The following is a 26143-nucleotide window of genomic DNA, read 5'->3' as shown; positions in this document are numbered from 1 at the left end:
ACATGAGGGAACGAGGAACAGGTGGAGACACAGCTGGGAGAAATTAGACCTAACGAGACAGAGAAAGCAAAACTAGAAACACTGATATAAGACATAAACCTTCAAAATAAAACAGGAAACACGAGGGCACAAGGACAAAACCTAAGAACTAAACCCTTAACCAGAATAAACTGAAACATAGATTTATAATAATGATCAACAAAGCAAAACAAGGGAATCAGAATATAACCCATAATACAAAATCAAACCAAAACATAAGAACTCAAAATGCTGGGTCAAAATCACCCAGAACCGTGACAAATGTATGGTTATACCTTGTAGTTTCACACAGTGAACTTACTTGGTGACTTTGAAAATCCTAAGCAGTCTCAGAGCTCTCAGCACACTGATACCAAACGATGCTCCTGGTTTAATCATGTCCCAGATCACCTCAAAAATGCTGCCAACAATCACCTGAAGACAAAAGGAGAAGGTAAAGTTATTACCTGATGTGTGTGGCTCTGCTTTTAGGACACCAGTCATCACCAAACAGAAGCTTGGATTACAGCCTACACTTACCCCAAAATCAAAGCAGTTAAAGGAGGAGTGGAAATAATTCCTTACTCCGAGGCCGTACATCTTCAAAGTCATCTCAGTCAGAAACAAACCCAGAAACACAAACTCTGCAGTGTCTGATGGACAGAGCAACAAAACAGAGAGCGTGTAGTCATACAGGCGGTGAATAAGTGAGTATGTAGGAGTGCATTTTATTCTGACACTTACAGAGGGCTCTTGTAAGCCACTCGGGTTGGTCATAGTGGACTATGGCCACGCAGAGTGTGTTGAGGCCAACCACACACAGGACGATCCAGTAGAAACTCTGAGCCTTCACCATGCGGCGGATGAAGAAGCGGGTCCTCTTCTCTTTACGCCGGAAGTAAGATGAGCTGTCCATCTTACCGCTGCTTTTCACACTGGCCCGACCAAACGGAGAGCCAGGAGGAGCTGAAAACGATGACCAAGAGGTGAGAAAGGAAATGTGTGAGTGTGCAGCATCTAATTATTTCTCAGATTCACAGTTTTCACAATGAATCACTGTTCGTTTCCTTTGCTTTTTTCCCCTGGTGATCTTAAAATTAGCTTTTACACTCAGATGGCTGTAATGCTTACAAGGCTTTCGTTTAGCAATCATAGAGAAAATAATCCACCTACTTCCTCTTTTAGACATAAATTAAATATTTTTTATTGTAAGGTAAATCTGTATAGAAAAACTTAGGCCAGCTGTAGTTTTACAGGAACTGTGTGATGGATATGGGTATGTGTTTGGCACACTGGTTTCCTGCCTTCCATTCATAAAAGACTCACATTCTGTGACTCATATAAACTAAGCTGGTGTGGTTTGGTTTATAATTTTTTTTTACAGTAATGTTTTCTAATAAGAGCTTTCATGCATCACATCCTGCCCTTTCAGCTGTGGTGTAATTAAATATTCAGGCTTCTGTGTATTGGGATTTTTTGCTTCGAAGAAATAAACATTTTACTTCTGTTGGGTTAAGAAAGCTGCACTCAGAATTTCAACCAAAACAAACACAACAGACTTTATGAACCCAGTATCAAAGGCACTGTTAATTCTCTGTAAATAACCTCTCTCCTCTACACATGAGCAGCTCATGCAGGTTAGACAGAGCAGTAGGAAGGCTTTGATGCAACTGTAGTTTTTTTTTCTTTCAAATATTAGGTCTGTACTCATGGAATACAAAACAGAGTAAAAGTGTGTGTGTCTCTCTCTCTCTCTCTCTCTCTCTCTCTCTCTCTCTCTCTCTCTCTCTATATATATATATATATATATATATATATATATATATGTATATGTATATATATATATATATATATGTATATATATATGTATATGTATATATATATATATATATGTGTGTGTGTGTGTGTGTGTGTGTGTGTGTGTGTGTATTTATTTATTTATTTGCTCCAGTCAGGTCACTAAAGTACTCCACTGCTTCTCCTTTACCACAATGTACCCACTGAGACCCATAAATACAGATAAGGTAGCATCCTAATTTTATGCCCCTAAAGCGAGTGTCACTGGTCTCAGGGTGTTTGAGATTCAGATCACTTTATTTGTACCTACAGAGAGATACTCTGCACAGCATGCCTGGATTGTTTACCACAGGCTTGAATGTTGTACGTAGAATCTGCTGGAGCTACTCTTCCAGTTTTCCAGTTTGGGGTTTACATAATGCTACTAATATCCCCTAATGCTCCTATTATCGCAGGAACCACTTTGGATTTCACTTTCCACGTCTGCTGCATCTTCACCTCCTGGTACTGCTCAGTTTTCTCATGCATAGTTGTAAGGCCGTTCTTTCTAACAACAAATAAGGAGTTAAAATTGCAGTTGAAACATCCCCCTAGAAAAAATCTCCCAGACTTAAACCGCTGATATTACGCATAAGCCCTCCTCTGAATACGAGTCTGATACATCTAGGAAGAAACTGAAAGTCACTAGGAAAAAGGTGCAAGTATTGAAGGAAAACTGAGCCAGCTGTAACTGTCTGGTGCACAGGGACACTCACTCGAGTGTAATTCTTCCATTTGACTATTTCATGTAGACTGAGACTTTTTGCACATGACACCAATAGAAAGGACAAAACTGATTCAGTGAATGCACAATAAAATAATATTTCTGTGGTTTGGTCAATGTAGAAATAGAACAGTTTTAGAACAACATGGGGTAGGGCTCTCAGTTCTGTTCGTATTTATCTTGTTTTAATTTGAAATACTGTTCTATTTTCATGCTATAGACATTTTTTAAGACTGCTGGTTTTATATTATCCTAATCTTCAGTGTGTGTTTTTAAGTTTTTAGTTACTGGTATTAATAAGTTACTGGTAAGTTGCTGCTATTTTGGGGGCAACTATTGAGCTAAGCTCACAAAAAGTTTCTTTTAACTGTTATACTAGGTAGAAAAATGTGCTCTAAACAGATTTAACACACTTTTAAATCTGCTCCCAAGCAATAAACTCGTTCATGGCCAAGAATGTAAACTGATTAATTTTTTTTTTTTTTTTTAATCTCCCCATGGGACATAAATCAAACCATTAAATCACCTAAACACTCCTTGAAATTTACCTGCAGCTGCTCATTAAAACTGTGCACCTACTACTTCTGTGCTGCACAGCAGAACTGCAGGCATTATGAGTGAAACCAGTGAGATGAGACATGGAATATATATGACATCTATTCCCTCAGCAATGTTTTTTCTAAAGAAACAAACAAACAAAAAAACAGTCATTAGATCAGATAATGGGGAAAAAAAAGAAGGCAGCTAAATTGTTTCATTTACCCTGCTAATGCCTGTTTCCAACCCACAGACAAGCAATTACACGTTGGCTTTGTTGGGAAGCATGAAGTCCCTTAATATTAAAAAGTATAATTTGAATATGCTGCAGGTGATTCTCCTGCTATTTCAACAGCCTAATTAGAAAAGTTAATTATGCTCCTTTGCCCTCAAGGTGATCCACAGCCAGGAGAAACTTTAGACATTCGGTCTCTGAATCCAAGAGCTGCTAGAATAATATACATTATTAAGATCTTTGGCCTCGTGTTTAAATGTTGCAGAGACATGGCATCCTGATCTGATAAAGGGAGGCGACAGAGTCAGAGAAGTGTTCACTGTAGAAGATGAGCCTTTATGGGGGGTTTATTGTAAAGGTCGTGTTTGTGAATAGACAGCATGTAAAGGTCAGGGGTATCCTGCTGGTGGACGTGGGTAAAAAAAAAAAAAAAAAAAGATTTACCAACAGAGGAGATGTCTGCGAAAGGATCCTCCCCCTCCTCAGCGCTGATCAGGTCGTTTTTACCCTTCTTCACTTTGCCTCGCTTCAGGACTGTAAAGAGAACAGCGCGGATGTAAAAGGATAATAATATATATGAGGATACAGTAGGACCTGTTCTGCTTCATCTGCATTATTTAATGCAGATCTGTGAAAGTGAAGTTGATTATGCCAAGAAATGCTAGCATTTTCTTTTTCCAATGGAACAACTGTGTGCGTGTGGTGAAGATGGGTGAGCTAATTGGGAGCTATGAATAGCAGGCATCAATCACGTTTTTCATTTGGAGATTTTCTGCCTTGCTGCTTGAAGTCGGCCTTGGAATGAAAAACCGCCAGCATGACATGAATGTGAGGGTCATGTGACCACTTCAGTGCCGTTGGAGTGGTGGGCTCGTTCATTAAATCCAAACGCCTGTATATCTGCTCGGGAAAGCAGCTGAGAGGCAGGAAGGAGGCTGAGAAAATAAATACGGCTTTGAGACCACTCCAAGTCTAATTCTTCATCATCAAATCTCTTTCTGTAACTGAATCCCAGAAACCTTTGTTCCCTCTTCAGAGAGGGAAAAAAGCAGCTATGAAAATATCAACCTGTAAAAACTCGGTTTTTGAAGAAATGCCTGTACCTGCACTAAGATAACATATGTTTTGGTTGGCGGGTTTGCTTTGTTGTAAGCATTATATAATGATTCATTTATAGGAGCTCAAAAAACAGCCAAACTGATTTGAAAACAAGGAGATATCTGCACAAATGATTAAATTAAAGAAACCCCATATTTGTGAGAAAAGCAACAGATGTTATATTTTAATTTTTTTTTTTCAAATTTCTGTTCTTTGAAAGTAATTGAAAGCAGCTGCCGCACATCTTTTATCTATAAATGAAATATCCAGCCTGTAGAGTACGTTATAAAAAGGCTAATTTCCTCAATTTCTTATCATTAAAAGTCTTAGTAAATCATTTCAGAATAAAGAGTTTTATAATCCTTTTTTTCTCCAGACGGGCAGCTATGATTGACACTGTGCTCCGCTAATCATACCTGTCATTCATCTGACGGATGCCAAATACATATTTTCTGCTTCAACAACATCAGAGCGGTTTTTCTAAAGCTGTGCCTCATACGTTTTAATCCTCCATTTGTAACTGATTGAGGGAAATAACGCTGCTGACTACTGTCATTTTGCTGGAGTCATTAGCATGCATGTGTATCAAATGTGTGTGTATCAGTTTACCGTCATGTATGTATGTGTGTTGGTTCAATAGGTTTCCTTCAGACTATCGTTGTTAATCCCACTAATTAACCCCTCCCTTCACATCGGGCCTAATGCAATGACATCATGAGGAAGAGACAGAGACAGAGACAAAGAACAGTGAAGATGAGAGGGCAGAGTGGAAACCATGATTAGCAATCAAATGGCTGGCTAATCATAAATGCTGATATATTTTGCAGTCATGACCAGCAGGCTGCACTGTACTGACAGCATATTTTACAGATGTTCACTAGGACTTCATGTAACACTCCGCGCTATATTTTATATTTTATTTTAATGTTAAATGTAATAAGAGTAATTGTTTGAGTAAAAACCACTAATTAGCACAAATACAGTTAAGATTATAAGTTTACATAGTACACTCACCATAGGCATGAATGTCACAGTAATTTTGGGCTTAAACTATTTATTTTAACTGCTGGGTGCACAGGTTTTAATGTATTTTGGATTTTCTCTAATTCCCATAGAGTTAAAAGTATACATACAGGCTCAAAATACAAAATATGAGTAACTGTATTCTGTTACAGTTACCGTTTAAAAAGGTGGTATTTAGAATACAGTTACTTTGTTGAAATAAATGGATTACACGGTGGTATTTTCCTGTTTCCTGTTGTTGCGGGTCAGGATGTTCTGTTGTTCCAGGCGGCAGCGTTACGGTTGCCATGGCTACAGGGTGATGCTCTCTCTGCGACTGTAGCTGTGTCCCAAAACGTCGGCTGCATCCTCCGGAGGCCGCATTTGAAGGCCGATTACGTCACAGCCAGGCGACAAAGGCTGTCCCAATTCGTCGACTCCTACAAATTCGTCCTTTATTTCCCTGAATTTGAAGGATGGGTCGGGTGTGTCCTTCGTGGCCCACCATATCCCAGAATTCATAGCGCGGCTCAGCCAAATTTCAGCTGCCAACAATGGCGGCCGCTAATAAGTTTTAAAATTAGTCTTATTAATCTTTGTTGGTCGCAAAATAAACTTTTAACATATTTTCAGGCGAGAAAGTAGCTGTGTAAATTACAATTATGTGCTTTGTTTATCAAGATATCGCATATTTGCAAAAGTGTGCCGATGTTTTCGGAGACGTCTGTTACCCACCAGCTCGATAGCAAGCCGGGGGGTTCAATGGTCACTCCAGCCGGCGAGAGCAGCGGACTCCCGGCTTCATCGTTTTCAGATCCCCGCTCTTTCGCTACTCAGGTTAAACATGATATAGAAGTCACTCGGATAACTTAAAAATGTAATTGTTTGCCTTTTTTCTGTGTTTTATTTGTTCCGGAGTAAATCGGTTTGGCTGAGATCAAAGTTATTAGATTATTAGATTAAATAAAACTTTATTAATCCATCGGGTGGGTTCCTCCGGGGTTTTCACACAGCTGAATAAACGTTAAACAGAAATGTGAGACGGTCGAGAATTTACGCCAGTGTCCTGTTATATTTTAGATAGCAAGGAGCAGACAGCGGTGACGCAAATCTGAAGGCTAGACCGTCCAATTTCACAGCCTCGCACTTCCGGCCTTCTCGGTCTTCGAAGGACCCGGCCCACGTAGACCGCGAAGCGCGAAGGCCGGGTCCTCCGAAGGGTGCAGCCGACGTTTTGGGACACAGCTTGTATGTTTCCTGGGTGAGAGAGGCCTTTTTGTTGTTGTTGTTGTGCTAAGGTAATAGGCAGAATGCTACAGGCATAGCCCTGAAGAATGTAGCCTCATGGGCAGTGTAGTCCGTGCTGCAGGGAGAATGGACTGCCATACCCGTTAAGTGTCTGTGAGCGCGAGGAGGGAGAAAAAAGGAGAGTGGAAAAGTACGAGTTGTCATCGAGCAGAAACAGGAGCTGGAAGCATGTAAATATAATAATAACCACTGCAGCCAAGAAGAGTGCCTGACGAGCCCAGTTGTAAGTAAGCTATTAAGACTCGACTGTACACTGCGTTTGTGTTTTTCTCCGAAACAATAAGTTCCGTTGGAGCAGCCTTTCAATGCCTCTCTCTGTCTCTCGCTAGCAAACTTGACCCAGACAACAAAGTAAAACTAGTTTTCGGCTACGAGCCCGACACAAACCCACCGTATTAGCTAGAGGTCCCTTTACTACGGTTTGTAGCTGCGGACCTTAGATAATAGTAATAAATCACATTCATGTAGTTGTAAACAGCATATTAAGTAATCCAAAGTATTCAGAATACGTTACTCTCATTGTAACGTAACGGAATACGTTACAAAATAAATTTTGGGGCATGTATTCTGTAATCTGTAGTGGAATACAAACCTTCCCAACACTGCAAATGCACACCTCCCCTATATTTGGTTAAATGTCCCTTAGCAAGTTGTACTTCAGTCAGATGTCTCTACCATCAACCAGCTTCTGGTTTAATTCTTGCTGGATATTTGACCACCTCTTTCCTGTTTTTAAGAATATAGTCCTCAAATTTTCAGTATGTTTGAGGTCAAGGCGTTTATGCATTATAGTTATTTGGTGAAGCAATTAATTTGGCATTAGCAAAAGAGCAAAGATTAGCAAGCTAAATACATAAATCTGCTAATGGTTTGTCAGTAATATTAACTGATAATAACTGTTATAATAATTCTGATGTGTTATGATGCAAATGTCTCAAAAGCCTGGAAACAGACTAAACATACTGAGGTGACTGACTGGTTAAATTTAAATAAAGAACCTTAAAGATTTTAGATATATGCTAATTATCTGAGAATTGCACAACAAAATCTGTTTAGCCATAGATTATTTTTGCATGAAAAGTTAAAAATTGCAAGAACAACTACTTTGTGTACTCTGCATGTTCATGGTTTTCAAAGATCCAAATAGTCACTGCTAACTTCAGGCGGGACTTGATCCTAATCCCCCTAAAAGCTGTTTGCTGACAACCATTACACAAAAACACGACAAACAAAACACTAAATAACTACCAGCAAAACATACGTGACACTGTGAGATTAGACTGTAATAGAAAAGAAGAAAGAAAACAACATTCAAGCAAAAGACCACAACAGCCATCTTAAAGTTAAACAAATAAAATAAAATGAGGTGTAAACTGCATGTCTCAAATCATATGTGCAGTCATTTCAAAGTGGTTCAGGGTGGGGTGTGATCTCTGAAGAAGAGTTTACAGTACTTTTGCTTGAAGTGCTCATTCTTAGTGCTCAACAGCACTTCTAAGGCTAAAACTGTGAAAACGACATGCTGCAGTGTTACATGCCAGACAATTTTTTGGCTGCTGCATTGAGTTCCTGGACTTCTGTCATCTCCATAGGATTGCCAGCTAGCTTGTTGGGTTTAAAAAAAAAAACTCTAATCACAGTAATAATTTGCATCATAAAAGTCCATGCAACAAGTAGACAGGTGAAAAAAAGAGCCAGATCACATCCATGACTGATGACTTTAAAATGATCCATGTGCACAAGTTTAATGATGTCCAAAAGCAGTCATGAGATGGAAACGATGAACCATACCGTCTCTGTGCCTGGTTTACCATCGGCCTCCTGTGGTAATGGACCATGGTAAAGCAGGCAACAGATACTCAGCCCTGTTTTCACCTGGAAGGTTTTGTTTCCTCTTGTACCACGCACCGTCCAGTGGGGACTTCTCCTCTGCAATCTCATCCTCCTCCTCCAGCAACACCTCCTCTGCAGCGAAAGAGAGAAAGGGAAAAAAAAGGGGGATTTTCTTTTTTACCCTTTTTTTTTTTTCCCCCTAAACACAACCATGCTTTTTGAAAGATGAGTCTAACCTGCTTTGCAGATCCACTCCAAGTATCCGGTGAGCTCTCTCTCAATCTGCTGTTGCCTGCGAAGCTTTAGAAACTCCTGTCTCTTCTCCACACGCTCTCGCTCTTTGGCAAATTCTCTGTTGAGGCAGGTTTTTTTTTTATATATACACAGCAAGAACAGATTGCATTAACATTTAACATGTGGTAGTTTGCATTTAAAGACTTTTTTTATGTTTGGCTCATGTAAGCAGATATTGATCTACGTAAGACACAGATAAACTGTAGATGAAGTTGAGGTTCAAACAATTCGGGCAGATGGATTAATAAGGTCAGAGTTAAGATGACAGCTGGGAAACTGTTGAGGCTGCTGGCATAGCCATAACTCTCAGGAGATATTTCCAACATTTTCAGACATGAAATGTTTGGGTGGAGAAGAAAGCTCATGATGCTGTTTCATGGCTCTGTGAGATAGGACTATTGGCAGCATATGCACTTCACGTAGAGAAAACAATGAATCGTATGATATAGTATTTTTTCCTCAGTTCTGTTTTAGGAAGCATGTTTATTCAGTTTTCAGTTGTCGCACACAACTTTCTTGTTTTAAGGTCTAATATGAAGCTATAAGCAGCAGGCTATTAGCTTAACATAAAGACTGAAAGCAGCGGTATGCATATGACATCTTTTTTTTCACAACCTCTGTAGTAGAATCATTTCAGGGATTAAGTTATTCAACCTTAGTAGTGCTAGAGTATGTCTGACTTTTCACTTGTGTTATTGCGATAATAAGATAAGAAAAGATTAACAAACAGCCTTTGACCAGCATTAGAAGTGCCTGCTCAAAGGATTTTGTTACCTTGTTGATTTCCTCTACTTTACTATTTATGCCTTGTATATAGTTAATGTAAGTTAATGGATTGGTGGCACACAGTCATCAGGAAGCATGATTTGGAATACTGAACAGTTCATAGTTTTTAATAGTTTCATGAAAACCAGGAAGATGAGAGGGCAAAGTGATCATTTCACCGAAGGAATATGAGCTAGCTGTTGTTGGATCATCATTTTTCTCAAGAGCTTCATTTTAAGCAGCGTTTCCTTACGACGTCCAGACTAATGATCAAACATGTTTGCTTTAATCAAGAGTTTAAAAAGACAAGAGGCCGTGAGTCACGGCAGGTGAGGCAGGGCTCTCTGTGACCATAGACACAATGAGATGGACAGACGTTGCCTTTAGGAGTGCAGAGGACCAGGATGATTAAAGCTACCGAGCACAGGCTTTTCATTACACAAGACAGGGAAAGACAATGAGAGGAAGAAGGTGAAAAGGAGAAGCAGTAGATGATAGAAAAGCATGCTGAATATTCTGTTGATTTACTTGATTAACACTCAGTTTCAAGCCATAAGATAATCTTATTTTTTGCTGCTCCTATAAACAGCTACAATGTGGCCCTAAAATACTTATTTGTACATACAGGCCACCGAAACAGCCAGAAGCTTTAATTTAATGTCCTTTTAAAGATTATAAAATATTCTCAAGAAGTCTAATAGAAACGCATCCACTAACACATTCACATAATTTAAGTGACATAGACTTCCATTTACTGCTTATTAGCTTGCAGCATTTCCTGTCATATGGATGTGATGAGAGGATCCAAACATCAGTATGGAAGTTTATTTTTGCACTACTGAGAAAAAAGCTTACGTTCTGAGATATGTAAATTTTAAGCTACCTCTGAGTAAGTAAAAAATCTTGAAATATGTAACTCAAAATTTTAAGTTATTTAGTGGAAATTTTGATAAGATCACCAAAAATATATACATACTGTATACAAGGGACACATGGGCACAAGTCTTTAGCAGTTGGTAAAATTCTATATTTAGCGTTTTCAATCTCTAGTTCTTAGTTGCCCCCAACACACACTCACACACACAGTTTGTCATCCCTGTGTTCATTTTCTCGTGTGCTACATGTTCCTGTCCAAGTACAGTGGAACCCCGACTTACGAATGCCCCATTTAACGAAAAATTCAAGTTATGAAGGCACTTAACGGCAATATTTCTGCCCGTGTTACAGCAAAATGCCCGTGTAACGAAATCTGCTGGCTCTGATTGGCTGAGTCCAGAAGGCCCACAATGCCTTCCGAATCATGTGACAACCCCCTTGGCTTCCGTACTTGCGCTTCGCTGTTCCACTTGAACGACGTATTGTTGTTGCAGTTAGCAATTAACCTATCGTTCACTCAAAAGGCACGATGAGTGCTTCGACTTACGAAAGACCCTTGGGAATGAATTAATTTCATAAGTTGGGGTTTCTGCTGTATTAGTATTTGCTTCTTTTGTTCATTGACTTATTAAAAGTTAGTTTTCTTTGACTTTTTGTCTCACTCTTTCATTTTGGCACATCCTTTGACACAGACTGTGAGAAGCTGAAATTCAGTGAAAGAAACTGGCAACCTGACAAAAACAGCAGGGGCAGAGGTGATTTCAAACAAGGCAAACAACATAATGATCGTAAAGAAGAGAATATATAACTACAGTTCACCCTTTAGGTTTACCTGTAATATATGACTTACCCAGAAAGAACACCAAGCACCAGGTTAAGCATGAAGAAGGAGCCGATGATTATGAGAGGGATGAAGTAAAGCCAGTTCCAAGTGTTTCCTGCGACGTCATTGGTCTGGACACACAGAAAACAATATTAGCATTAGTACTGGTATATGTAGATTTAATTCTTCTGTGCTTTGTTGTGAGATGCACTCTCAAAATCAAATTAAGTTAAAGTTTGTATACGTTAAGCTCCAAGAACATTTTCAGTGTCTTTGCCAAACTCTGAAAAAAATGTGCAAAGCTTTTATTTCCAGTGGGAGTACAAATAAATAAATTCTCATTTCATTCATTTAATTAAACTCATAAATAAAACAAAAAATCAAAGAAAAAAGAAGTGCAAAAGGACACCTGGGCTGACTGTTCATTTTCTTATTAAACTGCATGCTCAGTGTAAGGTAGTAACTACACTTTACTAAGTTAATGAATAAAGTTTTGAATAAACTTGGTTCTGTATTATTGCTTTTCTTCAAACTATTTTCAAATTTTCATCCACAGCTCTGAATATGAATGTATTTTTCACTACTGTGGCTGACAGAACAAGAACTTTTGCCTACTTGCCTCATCAGAAAAACAACTTTTCAATTAAATAAAACAAAACACTGAAAAAAACAACAACCCAACACTCTATCATATCAATGGGGTCCCCCAAAACAGCCCAGCTAATGTTCCTCATGCAAATAACTCGGTCCTCTATCAATGCCAAACAGAAACCTATATTTTAAAAATAAATTGCTCCTACACAAACAGAGAAACAGAGCATTTAAATGACTCTATATTCTCACTTCAAATACACAAACACAAACTGATCACCAGTCCAAGAAGGCACACGGCACCAACTGATATCAGGTAGGTGCAAAATGCAGACAACACAAACATAATAATTAGATCCCTGAACATTAGATGCATATCTGACGGCTGAAATCCAAATCACGAGCATTAATCTGCTGAGATACCAGCCTCAGATGTTCACTTGTGTTTCCAGTGTTTCCGTGCTTAGTGCAGATGGTCAGACCCACAATGAAACATAAAAGAAAAGCTAAAAAATTAGGATCTACACTTATGGTCATTTAGTTCTGTCTGCTCTGTGATTTGTGACACACACTTGTTTTTACACACTTGTTTTCATGTTTTAGTTGGGACATCCAATTGACATTATGTCATCCCTAGCATGCTTTCTCTAGCATTACCTAGCCACTTCCCCTAACCATAACCATCGAAAATAAATGCCATGGCCTAACCCTAACCTAATTATAGCTCTGACACTAAAACCTTCAAACTCAGGGACAGGTATTTTTTCCCCCATAAGGGACTTTTGGTCCCCACATATTAGCATTCCCATTTTTGGTCCTCACAAAAATATCTAAACATGGTACATACGTACACACACACACACACACACACACACACACACACACACACACACACACACACACACACACACACACACACTACTCTATAGGATCCTGTGATTATGAAGTACTGTGTTCATATTAATGCAGTCATTAATGCCGAGTTTTTGGACTTTCCTCATTTATTGTTAGATCATTTCCTTAGTTATTTTTATCAGTAAAGTAAAACGAGTTTGTCTCAACAGCTCAGATTAGATGATAAACCATTATTTTAGCGTTTTTACAGTTTTTCTCAAATGCTAAAACACAAAAGCCAATCCTCTAAACAAAATGACCAGTTGTCTAAACACATTTACTAAATCTAGCCATCATTTACCAATATCATAAACACATGTCACATGAAGACACAATTCACAGGAGACAATCCTCCGTTGTCATAAATCTAAACACATCTTTCCTTGCTAAAACACAAGTTGCAAAAGAACTCATATTCTCAAATGAAAGCTCATGTGATGCAACATGCTTGCCACAGTCAGCAATATCTGAACACAATGAACACACCTGGCATCATTCATTACACACAACGACTCAAAATTGAAGACACCTGTTGCTAATGCTGTGATCACATGTATAAAAGCAAGTTCAGAGTGCACAGTATGCTGAAGAGTCCAAACAAACACAATGGATGAAGGCAGAGTCAGGGGAAGAGGAATTCGATGCAAAGGAGGGAGAAGAGCTGGCCCTGGAAGAAGAGGAGCAGGCCAACGAGGAAGAGGAGGAGGCCCAGGAGGGAGAGCAAGACAACCTCGCACCATCATTACGGACGAGATGCGAGCAACAGTCATTGTCCATGGCATGACAATGGCTGAAGCAGGACTAAGAGTAAGGGTGGACGATATAAACGATATACGATAGAAACGATATAAATTTGGCCAACGATAGAGATTTTGAGTATATCGCTCTATCGCGATAGCGCATGTTGATGATGTCATCAAGCTGCGCCTGTTTTGGTCGAAAGCATCGCAGCGGCTAAAACCATTATCATCTGCAAATTATGGCGGGCCACAGTCATAGCAAAGAGATGAAGCACTTTTGAAATATGGGGAAAGCCAAAAACTGCGCTTCCTCCACTTCCGTAACAGTGATTCATTAATGCTGAATTTTCTCGCAGCTGTTCTATTCCCATGTTGTTGCAGTATATTAATAACTAGCCTCGTTTTGTGGATGAATAATCTCAGTTATTCTCCTGACTGAAGTTTGGCCCGTGTATGGCATCCTGCTATGCGATTGCATTTGTCCCTGACCACCAGAATCCCTCACGTTAACTTTTATCGAGTGGGAAAAAAGTTGGCGTTCATCCTCCAGCTTCACTGTGCTAATGTTATGCTAACATAGCTGTGTCGCTAGCAATCACGTAGCACAACATTATATACCAGGTAGTCCAACTTCAGTAACCCTGCAAACGCCACTGCTGTTTAGTTTTCTGTCTTCATTTATGTTGGAAGTGGTAGCAGAGCTGTACGTTTGAATTAGTTTCAAAAATCTCTCAGTCAGAACATGGTATGAAATGTTTAGGTGGAAACTAGTGAGCTAACTTCCTATTAACTTCTAACTCCGTTAAATTTAATAAATTCTGTTTTCATGGATGTAAAACTTAATTGTTACACCCGATAAAGCAGCAATTCTGATGATTTAATTAAAGATGAAAGAATTTAGACCGTTTTTAACTCTTAGTGTTCGTTTGACTTTATGACCTGAAGAAGACGGAGTTTTGGACCCAGATTACTCCGCAAAGCTCCTCACTACGGCAGCCGTAATGCTCTGACAATCCATCAAGCAGTGTGGCTTACCAAAGTTGTACTAAAATATTTTTTAACAGATTTCTGCACGCCAAAATCGGTTCGAGGTCAGTAAGCACAACCAGAATTCATACATACTCTTGATTTTTGAGAAAATTAAAAGGATTTTAAGTGTGCCTTATAGTGTGGAAAATACGTTATACAGAAGAAAAGAATATATGGTGATATATCTCGTTACCGCACATGCTTCAAATTATATCGCGATATGAATTTTAGGCCATATTGCCCAGCCCTAACTAAGAGTCCATCCAAACCTGAGTAGGTTCACCGTGGCCACCATTATCAGGGCATTCAGACAACACACCAGGTATTGTACTCGATTGCTTTCTTTGTCACAATACAGTTTTACAAACCTGTGAAAGTAGTCTATTGGTTTCAAATCAGTTGTGACTGTATTTTAACACATGTCAATTGACAACACATGTTTCTTTCTTCAGAGTTGAAAGAATGCCACATAGAGGTGGGAGGGTTGCCATATTTACAGCGGCACAAGAAACCCTCATTGTGGATATGGTTCGTGGGAACAACCTCATCAGACTCCGGGAGATCAGAGACAAAGTCATTGCCGATAATGTCAACTTTGAGAGCATTGACGATGTCAGCTTGGCCACAATAGACCGAGTTCTCCGGCGCAAAAAGACGCGGATGAAACAGGTCTATAGGGTTCCCTTTGAGCGCAACTCTGCGACACAAAGACCTACGTTACGAGTATGTGCAAGTAAGTATACATCCATGTTCACAGTACAGTTAGTGGACATACTGTGTTGCTCAGTGGCCTACATTACTTCTGGACAATACTGTGCTACCTGATTGACTGTTGTTCTGAACACCTGTGCACTTTCACATTTTCACAGAGGATATTACAGTTGGACACGATGGCCAGACCTCATGAGTACCTCTTCCTGGATGAGGCTGGCTTCAACCTGCAGAAACGAAGGCAAAGAGGCCGTAACATCATTGGCCAAAGAGCCATCGCTGAGGTCCCTGGCCAACGGGGGGATAATATTACTTTTTGTGCGGCCATGGGTTCGAAGGGGCTTGTCCTTGCTGTCCTTGGGTCTTACAACACCCAACGTCTCCGCACCTTCCTAGAGGAGCTAAAACACATCCTCCTGGACCATCAACAACACCATCCTAGGCTAGCACATCACATTTATGTGATCATTTGGGACAATGTCTGCTTCCACAGAACAAATCAAATCAGAGAGTGGTTCACCACCAACAGTGACCACTTTTTAAACGTCTGTCTGCTACCCTACTCCCCTTTCCTGAACCCTATAGAGGAGTTCTTCTCATCATGGAGATGGAAGGTGTATGACAGACAGCCATACACAAGAGAGAACCTCCTAAGGGCAATGGAGCTGGCCTGTGTTGACATCCCAGCGGAGGCCTTCCAAGGATGGATTCGCCATTCCAGGGTGTTTTTCCCGCGGTGCCTGGCGAGAGACAATATAGCCTGCGATGTGGATGAGGTGATGTGGCTCGATGCAGCTCAGCGACATGATGCCGCACAGTGATTGTGGCGTGTGTGTGGTGTGAATAACGTAAATAAAAAATCTTCACACCCTGATCATGTTTTCAAGAGTACTGTTGTGTGCAATAGATTCTGTTTTTGCATTGAGTTGTGTTACAGTAGTGTACGTACATGCAGGATTTTCTATGGATTTATACTCTTCATATGAAACTCACAAATCTAAATGCCTAATCCCCCACAGAGATCTACGACGATTCGTTACTGTATAGTTTCTAAAATATGCATTGGCAGTTATGAAAAGAACCTTCTCACAAATTGAGCATTGTGTTTTCAATTCTTTTGCTGTAGTGTGTCATTACACACAGTATAGTGTTTACATTTTGTTGTGTTTATGTAGCTTTAGAAAAGGGTGTTGTATTTAGACATTGGGGAACATGGTGGAAACGTTTGTGAAATGTGTTTTAGCATTTGAGAAAAACTGTAAGGTATTTGTTTTGGATTTGCGAAGTTAATATTTACGGTTTGGTTCAGTTTCAAGACACGCAACACAAAAACCAGATCAAAAGATTATTATGATGAATGAGAAGGAAATACTGAATCATCAGGTAGCTAAAATATGATTCCTACTGAATTATAATGTTGCCTCATGTAAGCTGTAAGGCTTTTTCTCCCCCATTTTCTGAGGCTTACAGGGTTCCAATACATCAGCTATGTGTAGTTGGATGTTTTATTATCATTTTTGGTTATGTCCCAAAATGACACTGTACTTCACAGTGACTGAGCTACAATGGGGATAATAGTCATGTTACTTTCCCCAAAGGCGATTCTGGGAGTCAGCACCCACACAGCGGCCTGTTAGCTCGGGACAGACCTGCCGACTGATGGGCTCTGTTGAGGCCGGTGACTTTTTGCAGACGTCAGTGTCGCGGCGCTGCCACACACTGGCTGTAATTGTGATGGGAGGTTCGGGGCGGCTGAATCAGCAGGCAGGAGATGTATATTATGCACCCGAGAATGTGAGAAGAACGCACACAAATGTACAGAAGCACACCCTCTGTCTCGGCTGTCAGAGAAGCAGCCGCCCACACACCAGGATAAATGGCTGAGGGAAGCTTCGCTGCTTTGCACGGCATCGTATCTTTTACAGCATTTCCAGCATTTCATCACCGTCTCATCATCTTATCACTCAATCTTCATGTCTTTCTCTGCATCTCTTTTCCCTCCACCTTTAGTTAAATTCTCTCGGTATAAACCTTACAAGATTTTCCTTTCATGTTTTCTCTTCCACTCAAATCAGTTGAGTTCAGTGAAGCATGAAGTAATAGGTTTCAGAAATTACCTTCTTTTTTTTTTAACCTAACCAGCCAAATATTGCAAGTAAAAGAAGGTTCAAACATTTAGAGGTCATCTTGACTGGCAATCTTTAAACTCAGCCTTCATTTTGATGTATTGCTCACCTGTAGTAGTATATTGCAGGCTTGTGATACATAATATGATGCACTGAGGTCAGTTTTATTACCGTGGCAGTTACAGAGTGTCTTCTAAATGTCTTCTAAAAACTCTGATTACAGTTACGACTAGGGCTGTTCGATATAACGATATATATCGGATGACAATATAAAAACATCTATGGTTTCATTTTACGCTATTGTTTGTTTCGTGGTGTCGCAAAATAAACTGTTTACGGCAATATTTTTTCATCGTTTTGATGGTCACTGTTGTGGCTATATTAATTTCTTAAAGTTCTCTCTTTCTCTTATATTTTATATAACCACACTACGGACGGACAAGCGCCTGTTTTTATGCGTTGTGGTTAGCAACAACGACGGTAACAGCATCGCGTGTCCGCTTGTTTATGTTCCACATAAACGTTTCACAATAAAGCTCAAGATCCTGTTGAGACGTTTCAAAATAAACTGAAATTACGGATGAGAAGTAAAAAAGAGCCGCCAGGTGCTAAAAAATAAACCTTAGACTCAAACGTTAGAACAGGCTTTTCCCCGCAGCACGCCGTGTAATAAATACTCACAAAGAAAACGGCGGCCGTTACAACTTATGTCTAAAAATGTATAGTTTCATGCATCTGTTAAAACACTCGACTCCAGCTACATGACACGCAGCTGGAAACACTTCCTGCAAGTCGAGCTGCCTGAAGTTTAAAGAATTTACAGAAAATGTTACATTTTTGTGATTTATATTGTTATCGGGACGATAGAATTCTTATATTGGATATGAGATTTTGGTCATATCGCACAGCCCTAGTTACAACTCAAAAAACTCTAAACTGCCACAGACTCTCTTTTCATCACTTTACCAAAAAGTTGTGTTTTATAATTCAATCTGGTAGGTGTAAAATTGTGAACTTGGCGTAAATTCTTTGCAAATTGAATGTGTGGCTCATTGGTAATACTGGATTAGTCTGGGCTTGGATCATTAATGACTGCCTCCAGTCAACAGGGTACCAGTAGAAACTGTTGTACTGTTGGCCAAAGACAAAGGAAGAGAAGAGGGGGATGGCACGTTTGGAGACAGTGAGAGAGAAGAAAAGGCAGGGGTTAAATTGGGCAAAAGATGTTAAAGATCTGACGTGGGAACTTCAAAAGAAGATTATAATAGATGTGCAAATGTAGACTAATGTGACTGAGTGAAACTAAACATATGAAATATTTGTGATGATTCCAGAGAAGTCTGAGGTTTATGGTCACCACATTGGTTGTTTCATTTTTCATTACCCAACAGTGCTGTCACTGCATCCCCATCATGTTTTTTTTACTGGAGCTTCTGCTGGGCTGGACTTGCTGCAGTTTTCAGAAAAAAACAAAAACAAATAACACGTGAACATGAGAGTGACTCTGGCAACTAAGGGCACACAAACTGTGCCTGCAGTGCCTGTGATCTTTATGGACTAGTGTGGGTGTAATAGATAAAACACAAGATGGAAATGGCTTCTACATCTTAAAAGTGGTAGCAATGTAGAAATACCCTAAATCTCCATTCTATTTAGTGGTCACCAGAAGGCGACTTCACTGGTTAAAAAAAAAAAAAAAACGACTTCTGGTTGTATAAAATCCCTTGGCTCCCTTGCTCTGTCTCTTCAGTAAAAACTTTCCTAATTAATTTTTTGGGTCAATCACTAGCTTTTGGCCATACTAAATAAAACATGAATTTCAGTTTACAAATGACCAGAGTCAGAAAGGCGGACAAGCCAGAGTATGCTCATTATTGTTAGCCAGGGAGGATGCAGCGTCCCTTGGTCCACTCAGATTGCCTTTTGCCTTTGTGGGTGTGTGTGTGTCTTTTCCCATGTTATCTCTATTTAGTGCATTAGAACACCTCCAGATGTAGGAGAGAGTTATAACTTTGTCTATTTCGTAATGAGAAATATGTGTGTATTTAGAATCACTAAAAATGATAGAAATGTTACCAGGTCTGACCTAGTAAGGAATCACATGCAGACCTCAGGTTTTCCCATGAACAATATGCAACAAAATCTTTTTTATTTTCTTGAAAACATGCTGGTTTTTATTTATTTTATATTGACAGTAGTAGCATTACATGTCTTAGTATTTATCTCTCAGGAGAACCTGGGAGACCTTGTTAGCTAGTGCAGTCTCTTGCATCAGCATTCACTCCCAGAGTCAGCAGGTGATTCTCACCTGGCAGCTTGGAGAGATGAGCTGAATTCAGCTGAGCTTGTGCAAATCTTTTTTTTTCCTTTTTCCCAGATACTGACATACAGTAAGGTCTCTGAGGTGAAAGCCTAAGAGCTGCTGGAATTCTCAGATTTAACTGTCTGAACAAACCGAGTACATAGTCAGCTGATTTTAGCTACATGTGAGGATATTCAGGACTCCAGAATTAAGTATCCTATCAGTTGCTATTTTAAATATAAAAATCACTGAAAAATAGGGTGAAATTATTCTGCTGCATTAACCTCAGTGTAATCACAAGGATGTGGGCATTTCTTTCGTTTTTCTACTATCTGTTACGGTTCTGACAGAAAGAAGAAAGAAAACCATCTTTTTCACTAAGGAACTAAATGACCATATTGACGGGTTAATCTAGCACAGAATGTAATAGGTCAGAGGGGCTGGAGGAAGTGGCTGTTGAGAGGGACCCGAAACCAGATAAGCAGCTGAAGAGAGACAGGTGGACACCTTTCTATCTACTGGACTCTACTGGTGTCAATCATTTATCTATAAAGCTTAATGACAGCATATTGCATCTATGTGATGCTGACCTGCATTGGTACAGTAGACATCTCCAGGATGATTTTGCTCCATGATAACACGCCATGTAAATATTTGTAATTATTACCAGCTAGGCTTTAATGGTTGATAAATATTATATATTTTAGATCGTAAAGAGAGAATTACAAATAAATCCAAAAATAAAAAAATGTGCTACAAAGCAATAGCTCCTTGCTTCCACTACATCTACACCCATTCTTCATGCAGTACTCATGGATCATTTTTGAACATGAATCTGATCTCAACTAAACACCTGTAAAGTGTTGTGCCTGTGACTTAGACAGTTGTAACACTATTACATTCATAATGTCTCTGTGAAACAAACATAACACCTCTAAAAGTGCTCAAAATAGTCTTTGTGTTGAATCCCATTGTAGTTGTGGGCACATTTTGTCATGATGACAAAGACATAAAAACATCCGGTATGTACAGACAGATAGACAGCCAAGGTGAAATCAATACCGCTGCTAAAAGAAAGAAAAGACCTGTTAAAGCCCCTGGGCATCCTAGAAAGACATCCATCACATCAGTTTATCCTTTATCACTTCTGGATGGAGGGTGTGATCCACTCACTATTCTATATATCAACAAGCAGCCTCTGGCACTGTGAGGCACATCTGTGCTTCCATCTATATTGAAGGCAAGATTTGCTAAGCGGGGCAAATTAGAGGGAAAAATGTAAAGTTCTGCTGGCACACACTCAGCCACTCCATTCAAGTAATTGCCAATGGAACCTATGAACACCAGTGCCTCAAACAAGCAGACCTGGTGAGGGTGTAAGTAATCCATTAAGAACAGCTTGATGCTTGTAGTCTGACAAAAATAAGTGTCAGTGGGTTTTAGGCATGGACTGGAAAAACCTGGGAAAATCAGACTTAAAGGGAAGAACAGATGTGCTGATAGAGGGGTGAAATCATGAGTCAGACACTGAGGCAACTTGATGGGGTGAGGAGGTGGGGGCAGCAGTCACTAGATGACCACCAACAGTTTAGATAAAAGACAAGAGCTGTGGAATATGTCTAATACAGAAAATAATTATCAGATGCAGAGAGATCCTGTGTTGTTTTTATAAGCTAGCAAGCAAGCAATTTATTTATATAGCAATTTCAGACAAATCCCAGCTGAAAATAAAGTGCTGTACATTTGACATTACAAAAAAACAAAAAACAAAGAAAAACACATACATTAAAAAATAAATAAATAATAATAATTCAACTTAAACTAGAAAGTGCATTTTCTGAAGAAACTGCAGTGTGAATGCTTGAATCTGAATGTATGCATTGAAATGAAATAATTACTGAATTTAAGTTAAAAATTTTAAATGAGATTAAAAAAAAACCCGAATTTAACCTGAAAACAAAAGTGCTGAACTGCTAAAAGCTGAAGGTTACACAGAAGAAGAAGTTGGAAAAAAGCTGAAAATGTTTTAATTGTAAATTAGAAAAACCTAAGAAATGAGAAAAGAACATTTAGAGTCAGAAAACATCTGAAAGAATATTAAAAGGTCATATTCTTTGAATCACTGAATGACTAAAATGTGATCCCTCCACTTGGATCCACACAGTTTAAAAAGTTTAAATGTCTGAGCTTTGAAAGACAAGATGTTGGAAAGAGAACAACGATGGCGACGTTTTGAGGGTAAAATGATGGCTGTAACACTGTGGACACAGCAGCAGTTGAAAGAGAAGTGCTTAAGATGAATCTTGGCACAGTGGCAGGCAGAGCTCGTTAAGCAGGCAGGTGTGAGCCTGGTTGCTATAGTGACCGCACCCAATGGCTCCATACACACGTACACAGACATGCACCTCACTTTTGCTGCTTAAAATGAACAGAAAAGTCAGGCCGAAACAAATCGTTCCCAAATGAAAAGTAAAAGTCGTACTGACAAAATTCTTTCACCGTGAGCGACAGCCATGTCTAGTCTACCAAATTCTCAGTTTTCATGCCTGTGGAGTTTATTATATGGACGTGGTGACAGTGTAAAGACACCATGCTCTTCTGATTTTCAAACGAACCTTCTGAGCCATTTTAACATTAGAGTCTATGGAAGAGTTGGAGGGAGGAGGCTGTGCATTGGTGACATTTATGAAAGAACCGTAACACCTAGGACAATAGTAAACACATTGGATGAAAGAGGACAGCCATGGCTACGTTTTGAGGGTAAAATCATACCTGTAGAGCAAACGCTGCGGACACAGCAGCAGTTTTAAAAAAGATTTTAAGATTAATTTTTTTGCTCCTCTCACTCTAGCAGTTGAGCTGTCTCACTCTAGCCCCAACATTCCGTCCCATACACACCCATTATAAATTTTGAAACGGGTGAAAAAACATCATGAAACTTAAACTGGAACTGAAGAAAAAGTATAATAGATATTGAAAAGATAAATACAAGTTGAATAGTTGAATGTCTTGTCTTCGTTTTAAAGTTTGAATGGTGGCTCTATGTCAATGTATGTGGAAGTAGTAAGAGTTTAAAAATGAGTAAGTTGAATGAGAATTTTAAGGGTCTCCCCATTGAAATACATGGGAAATTTTTGTTGAATAAAGTTGAATAAAATTAAAAATATAAATGTTAAAAATGAGAAAAATAGAAGCAATCATGTCCAAAATAATAGGAATCTAACGATGTTTGAATGGTTTTTCTAAGTTGAACGGTTTTGAAGGAGTAGGCTTTCAAAAAACGTACGGAATAGATAATAATAAAATAGAACTAGAAAGTGCATTTTCTGAAGAAACTGCAGTGTGAATGCTTGAATCTGAATGTATGCACTGAAATGAATTAATTACTGAATTTAATTTAAAAATCTTGAATGAGATAAAAAAAAAAACCCTGAATTTAACCTGAAAACAAAAGTGCTGAACTGCTAAAAGCTGAAGGTTACACAGAAGAAGAAGTTGGAAAAAAGCTGAAAATGTTTTAATTGTAAATTAGAAAAACCTAAGAAATGAGAAAAGAAAATTTAGAGTCAGAAAACATCTGAAAGAATATTAAAAGGTCATATTCTTTGAATCACTGAATGACTAAAATGTGATCCCTCCGCTTGGATCCACACAGTTTAAAAATTTTAAAAGTGTGAGCTTTGACAGACACGGTGTTGGAAAGAGAACAACGATGGCGACACTTTGAGGGTAAAATGATGGCTGTAACACTGTGGACACAGCAGCAGTTGAAAGAGAAGTGTTTGAGATCAATCTTGGCAGAGAGAGAGAGAGAGCTCGTTAAGCAGGCAGGTGTGAGCCTGGTTGCTATAGTGACCGCACCCAATGGCTCCATACACACGTACACAGACATGCGCCTCACTTTTGCTGCTTAAAATGAACAGAAAAGTCAGGCCGAAACAAATCGTTCCCAAATGAAAAGTAAAAGTCGTATTGACAAAATTCTTTCACCGTGAGCGACAGCAGCTTCTAGTCTACTGAATTCTCAGTTTTCATGCCTGTGGAGTTTATTATATGGACGTGGTGACAGTGGAAAGACACCATGCTCTTCTGATTTTCAAACGAACCTTCTGAGCCATTTTAACATTAGAGTCTATGGAAGAGTTGGAGGGAGGAGGCTGCGCATTGGTGACATTTATGAAAGAACCATAACACCTAGGACAATAGTAAACACATTGGATGAAAGAGGACAGCGATGGCTACGTTTTGAGGGTAAAATCATACCTGTAGAGCAAACGCTGCGGACACAGCAGCAGTTTTAAAAAAGATTTTAAGATTAATTTTTTTGCTCCTCTCACTCTAGCAGTTGAGCTGTCTCACTCTAGCCCCAACATTCCGTCCCATACACACCCATTATAAACTCTGAAACGGGTGAAAAAACATCATGAAACTTAAACTGGAACTGAAGAAAAAGTATAATAGATATTGAAAAGATAAATACAAGTTGAATAGTTGAATGTCTTGTCTTCGTTTTAAAGTTTGAATGGTGGCTCTATGTCAATGTATGTGGAAGTAGTAAGAGTTTAAAAATGAGTAAGTTGAATGAGAATTTGAAGGGTCTCCCCATTGAAATACATGGGAAATTTTTGTTGAATAAAGTTGAATAAAATTAAAAATATAAATGTTAAAAATGAGAAAAATAGAAGCAGTCATGTCCAAAATAATAGGAATCTAACGATGTTTGAATGGTTTTTCTAAGTTGAACGGTTTTGAAGGAGTAGGCTTTCAAAAAACGTACGGAATAAGAAAATATAATAACTAGAAAGTGCATTTTCTGAAGAAACTGCAGTGTGAATGCTTGAATCTGAATGTATGCACTGAAATGAATTAATTGCTGAATTTTGAGTTAAAAATATTGAATGAGATAAAAAAAAAAAACCAAAAAAAAAACCGAATTTAACCTGAAAACAAAAGTGCTGAACTGCTAAAAGCTGAAGGTTACACAGAAGAAGACGTTGGAAAAAAGCTGAAAATGTTTTAATTGTAAATTAGAAAAACCTAATTTTCACCTGAAAACAAAAGTGCTGAACTGCTAAAAGCTGAAGGTTACACAGAAGAAGAAGTTGGAAAATAGCTGAAAATGTTTTAAATGTAAATTAGAAAAACCTAAGAAATGAGCAAATAAAATTTAGTAAGAAAACATCTGAAAAAATATTAAAAGTTAATATTCTTTGAATCACTGAATGACTAAAATGTGATCCCTCCGCTTGGATCCACACAGTTTAAAAAATTTAAAAGTCTGAGCTTTGAAAGACACGGTGTTGGAAAGAGAACAACGATGGCGACGTTTTGAGGGTAAAATGATGGCTGTAACACTGTGGACACAGCAGCAGTTGAAAGAGAAGTGTTTAAGATGAATCTTGGCAGAGTGAGAGAGAGAGAGCTCGTTAAGCAGGCAGGTGTGAGCCTGGTTGCTATAGTGACTGCACCCAATGGCTCCATACACACGTACACAGACATGCGCCTCACTTTTGCTGCTTAAAATGAACAGAAAAGTCAGGCCGAAACAAATCGCTCCCAAATGAAAAGTAAAAGTCGTATTGACAAAATTCTTTCACCGTGAGCGACAGCAATGTCTAGTCTACCTAATTCTCAGTTTTCATGCCTGTGGAGCTTATTATATGGACGTGGTGACAGTGGAAAGACACCATGCTCTTCTGATTTTCAAACGAACCTTCTGAGCCATTTTAACATTAGAGTCTATGGAAGAGTTGGAGGGAGGAGGCTGTGCATTGGTGACATTTATGAAAGAACCATAACACCTAGTACAATAGTAAACACATTGGATGAAAGAGGACAGCCATGGCTACGTTTTGAGGGTAAAATCATACCTGTAGAGCAAACGCTGCGGACACAGCAGCAGTTTTAAAAAAGATTTTAAGATTAATTTTTTTGCTCCTCTCACTCTAGCAGTTGAGCTGCCTCACTCTAGCCCCAACATTCCGTCCCATACACACCCATTATAAACTCTGAAACGGGTGAAAAAACATCATGAAACTTAAACTGGAACTGAAGAAAAAGTATAATAGATATTGAAAAGATAAATACAAGTTGAATAGTTGAATGTCTTGTCTTCGTTTTAAAGTTTGAATGGTGGCTCTATGTCAATGTATGTGGAAGTAGTAAGAGTTTAAAAATGAGTAAGTTGAATGAGGATTTGAAGGGTCTCCCCATTGAAATACATTATAAATTTTTGTTGAATAAAGTTGAATAAAATTAAAAATATAAATGTTAAAAATATGAAAAATAGAAGCAGTGTTGTCCAAAAGAATAGGAATCTAACGGTGTTTGAATGGTTTTTCTAAGTTGAACGGTTTTGAAGTTATAGGATTACAAAAAACGTACGGAATACAGAATAAAAT

At 38.9% G+C, this 26143-nt stretch overlaps 1 protein-coding gene across 7 annotated transcripts in view; it reads right to left on the bottom strand.

Moving 5' to 3' along the window:
* cacna1bb (calcium channel, voltage-dependent, N type, alpha 1B subunit, b) overlaps positions 1–26143 on the bottom strand; it is a 256626-nt gene that overhangs the window by 92901 nt on the left and 137582 nt on the right. For 4 of the 7 annotated variants that reach the window (XM_076886301.1, XM_076886302.1, XM_076886306.1 and 1 more), the window contains exons 6-12: positions 11377–11480; positions 8828–8943; positions 8634–8723; positions 3795–3884; positions 763–984; positions 559–671; positions 341–453 (exon numbers count right to left, since the gene is read on the bottom strand). In XM_076886301.1, the coding sequence (XP_076742416.1) occupies positions 341–453; positions 559–671; positions 763–984; positions 3795–3884; positions 8634–8723; positions 8828–8943; positions 11377–11480 (848 nt within the window). The remainder of the gene's footprint in view (positions 1–340; positions 454–558; positions 672–762; positions 985–3794; positions 3885–8633; positions 8724–8827; positions 8944–11376; positions 11481–26143) is intronic. The other 3 variants (XM_076886307.1, XM_076886303.1, XM_076886305.1) reach the window with 1 other exon arrangement.

Source organism: Maylandia zebra, linkage group LG7 (genome assembly GCF_041146795.1).
Source record: "Maylandia zebra isolate NMK-2024a linkage group LG7, Mzebra_GT3a, whole genome shotgun sequence".
Lineage (NCBI taxonomy): Eukaryota > Metazoa > Chordata > Actinopteri > Cichliformes > Cichlidae > Maylandia > Maylandia zebra.
The sequence above is the reverse complement of the archived record's forward strand: the minus strand, read 5'-3'. Positions and strand labels throughout refer to the sequence as shown.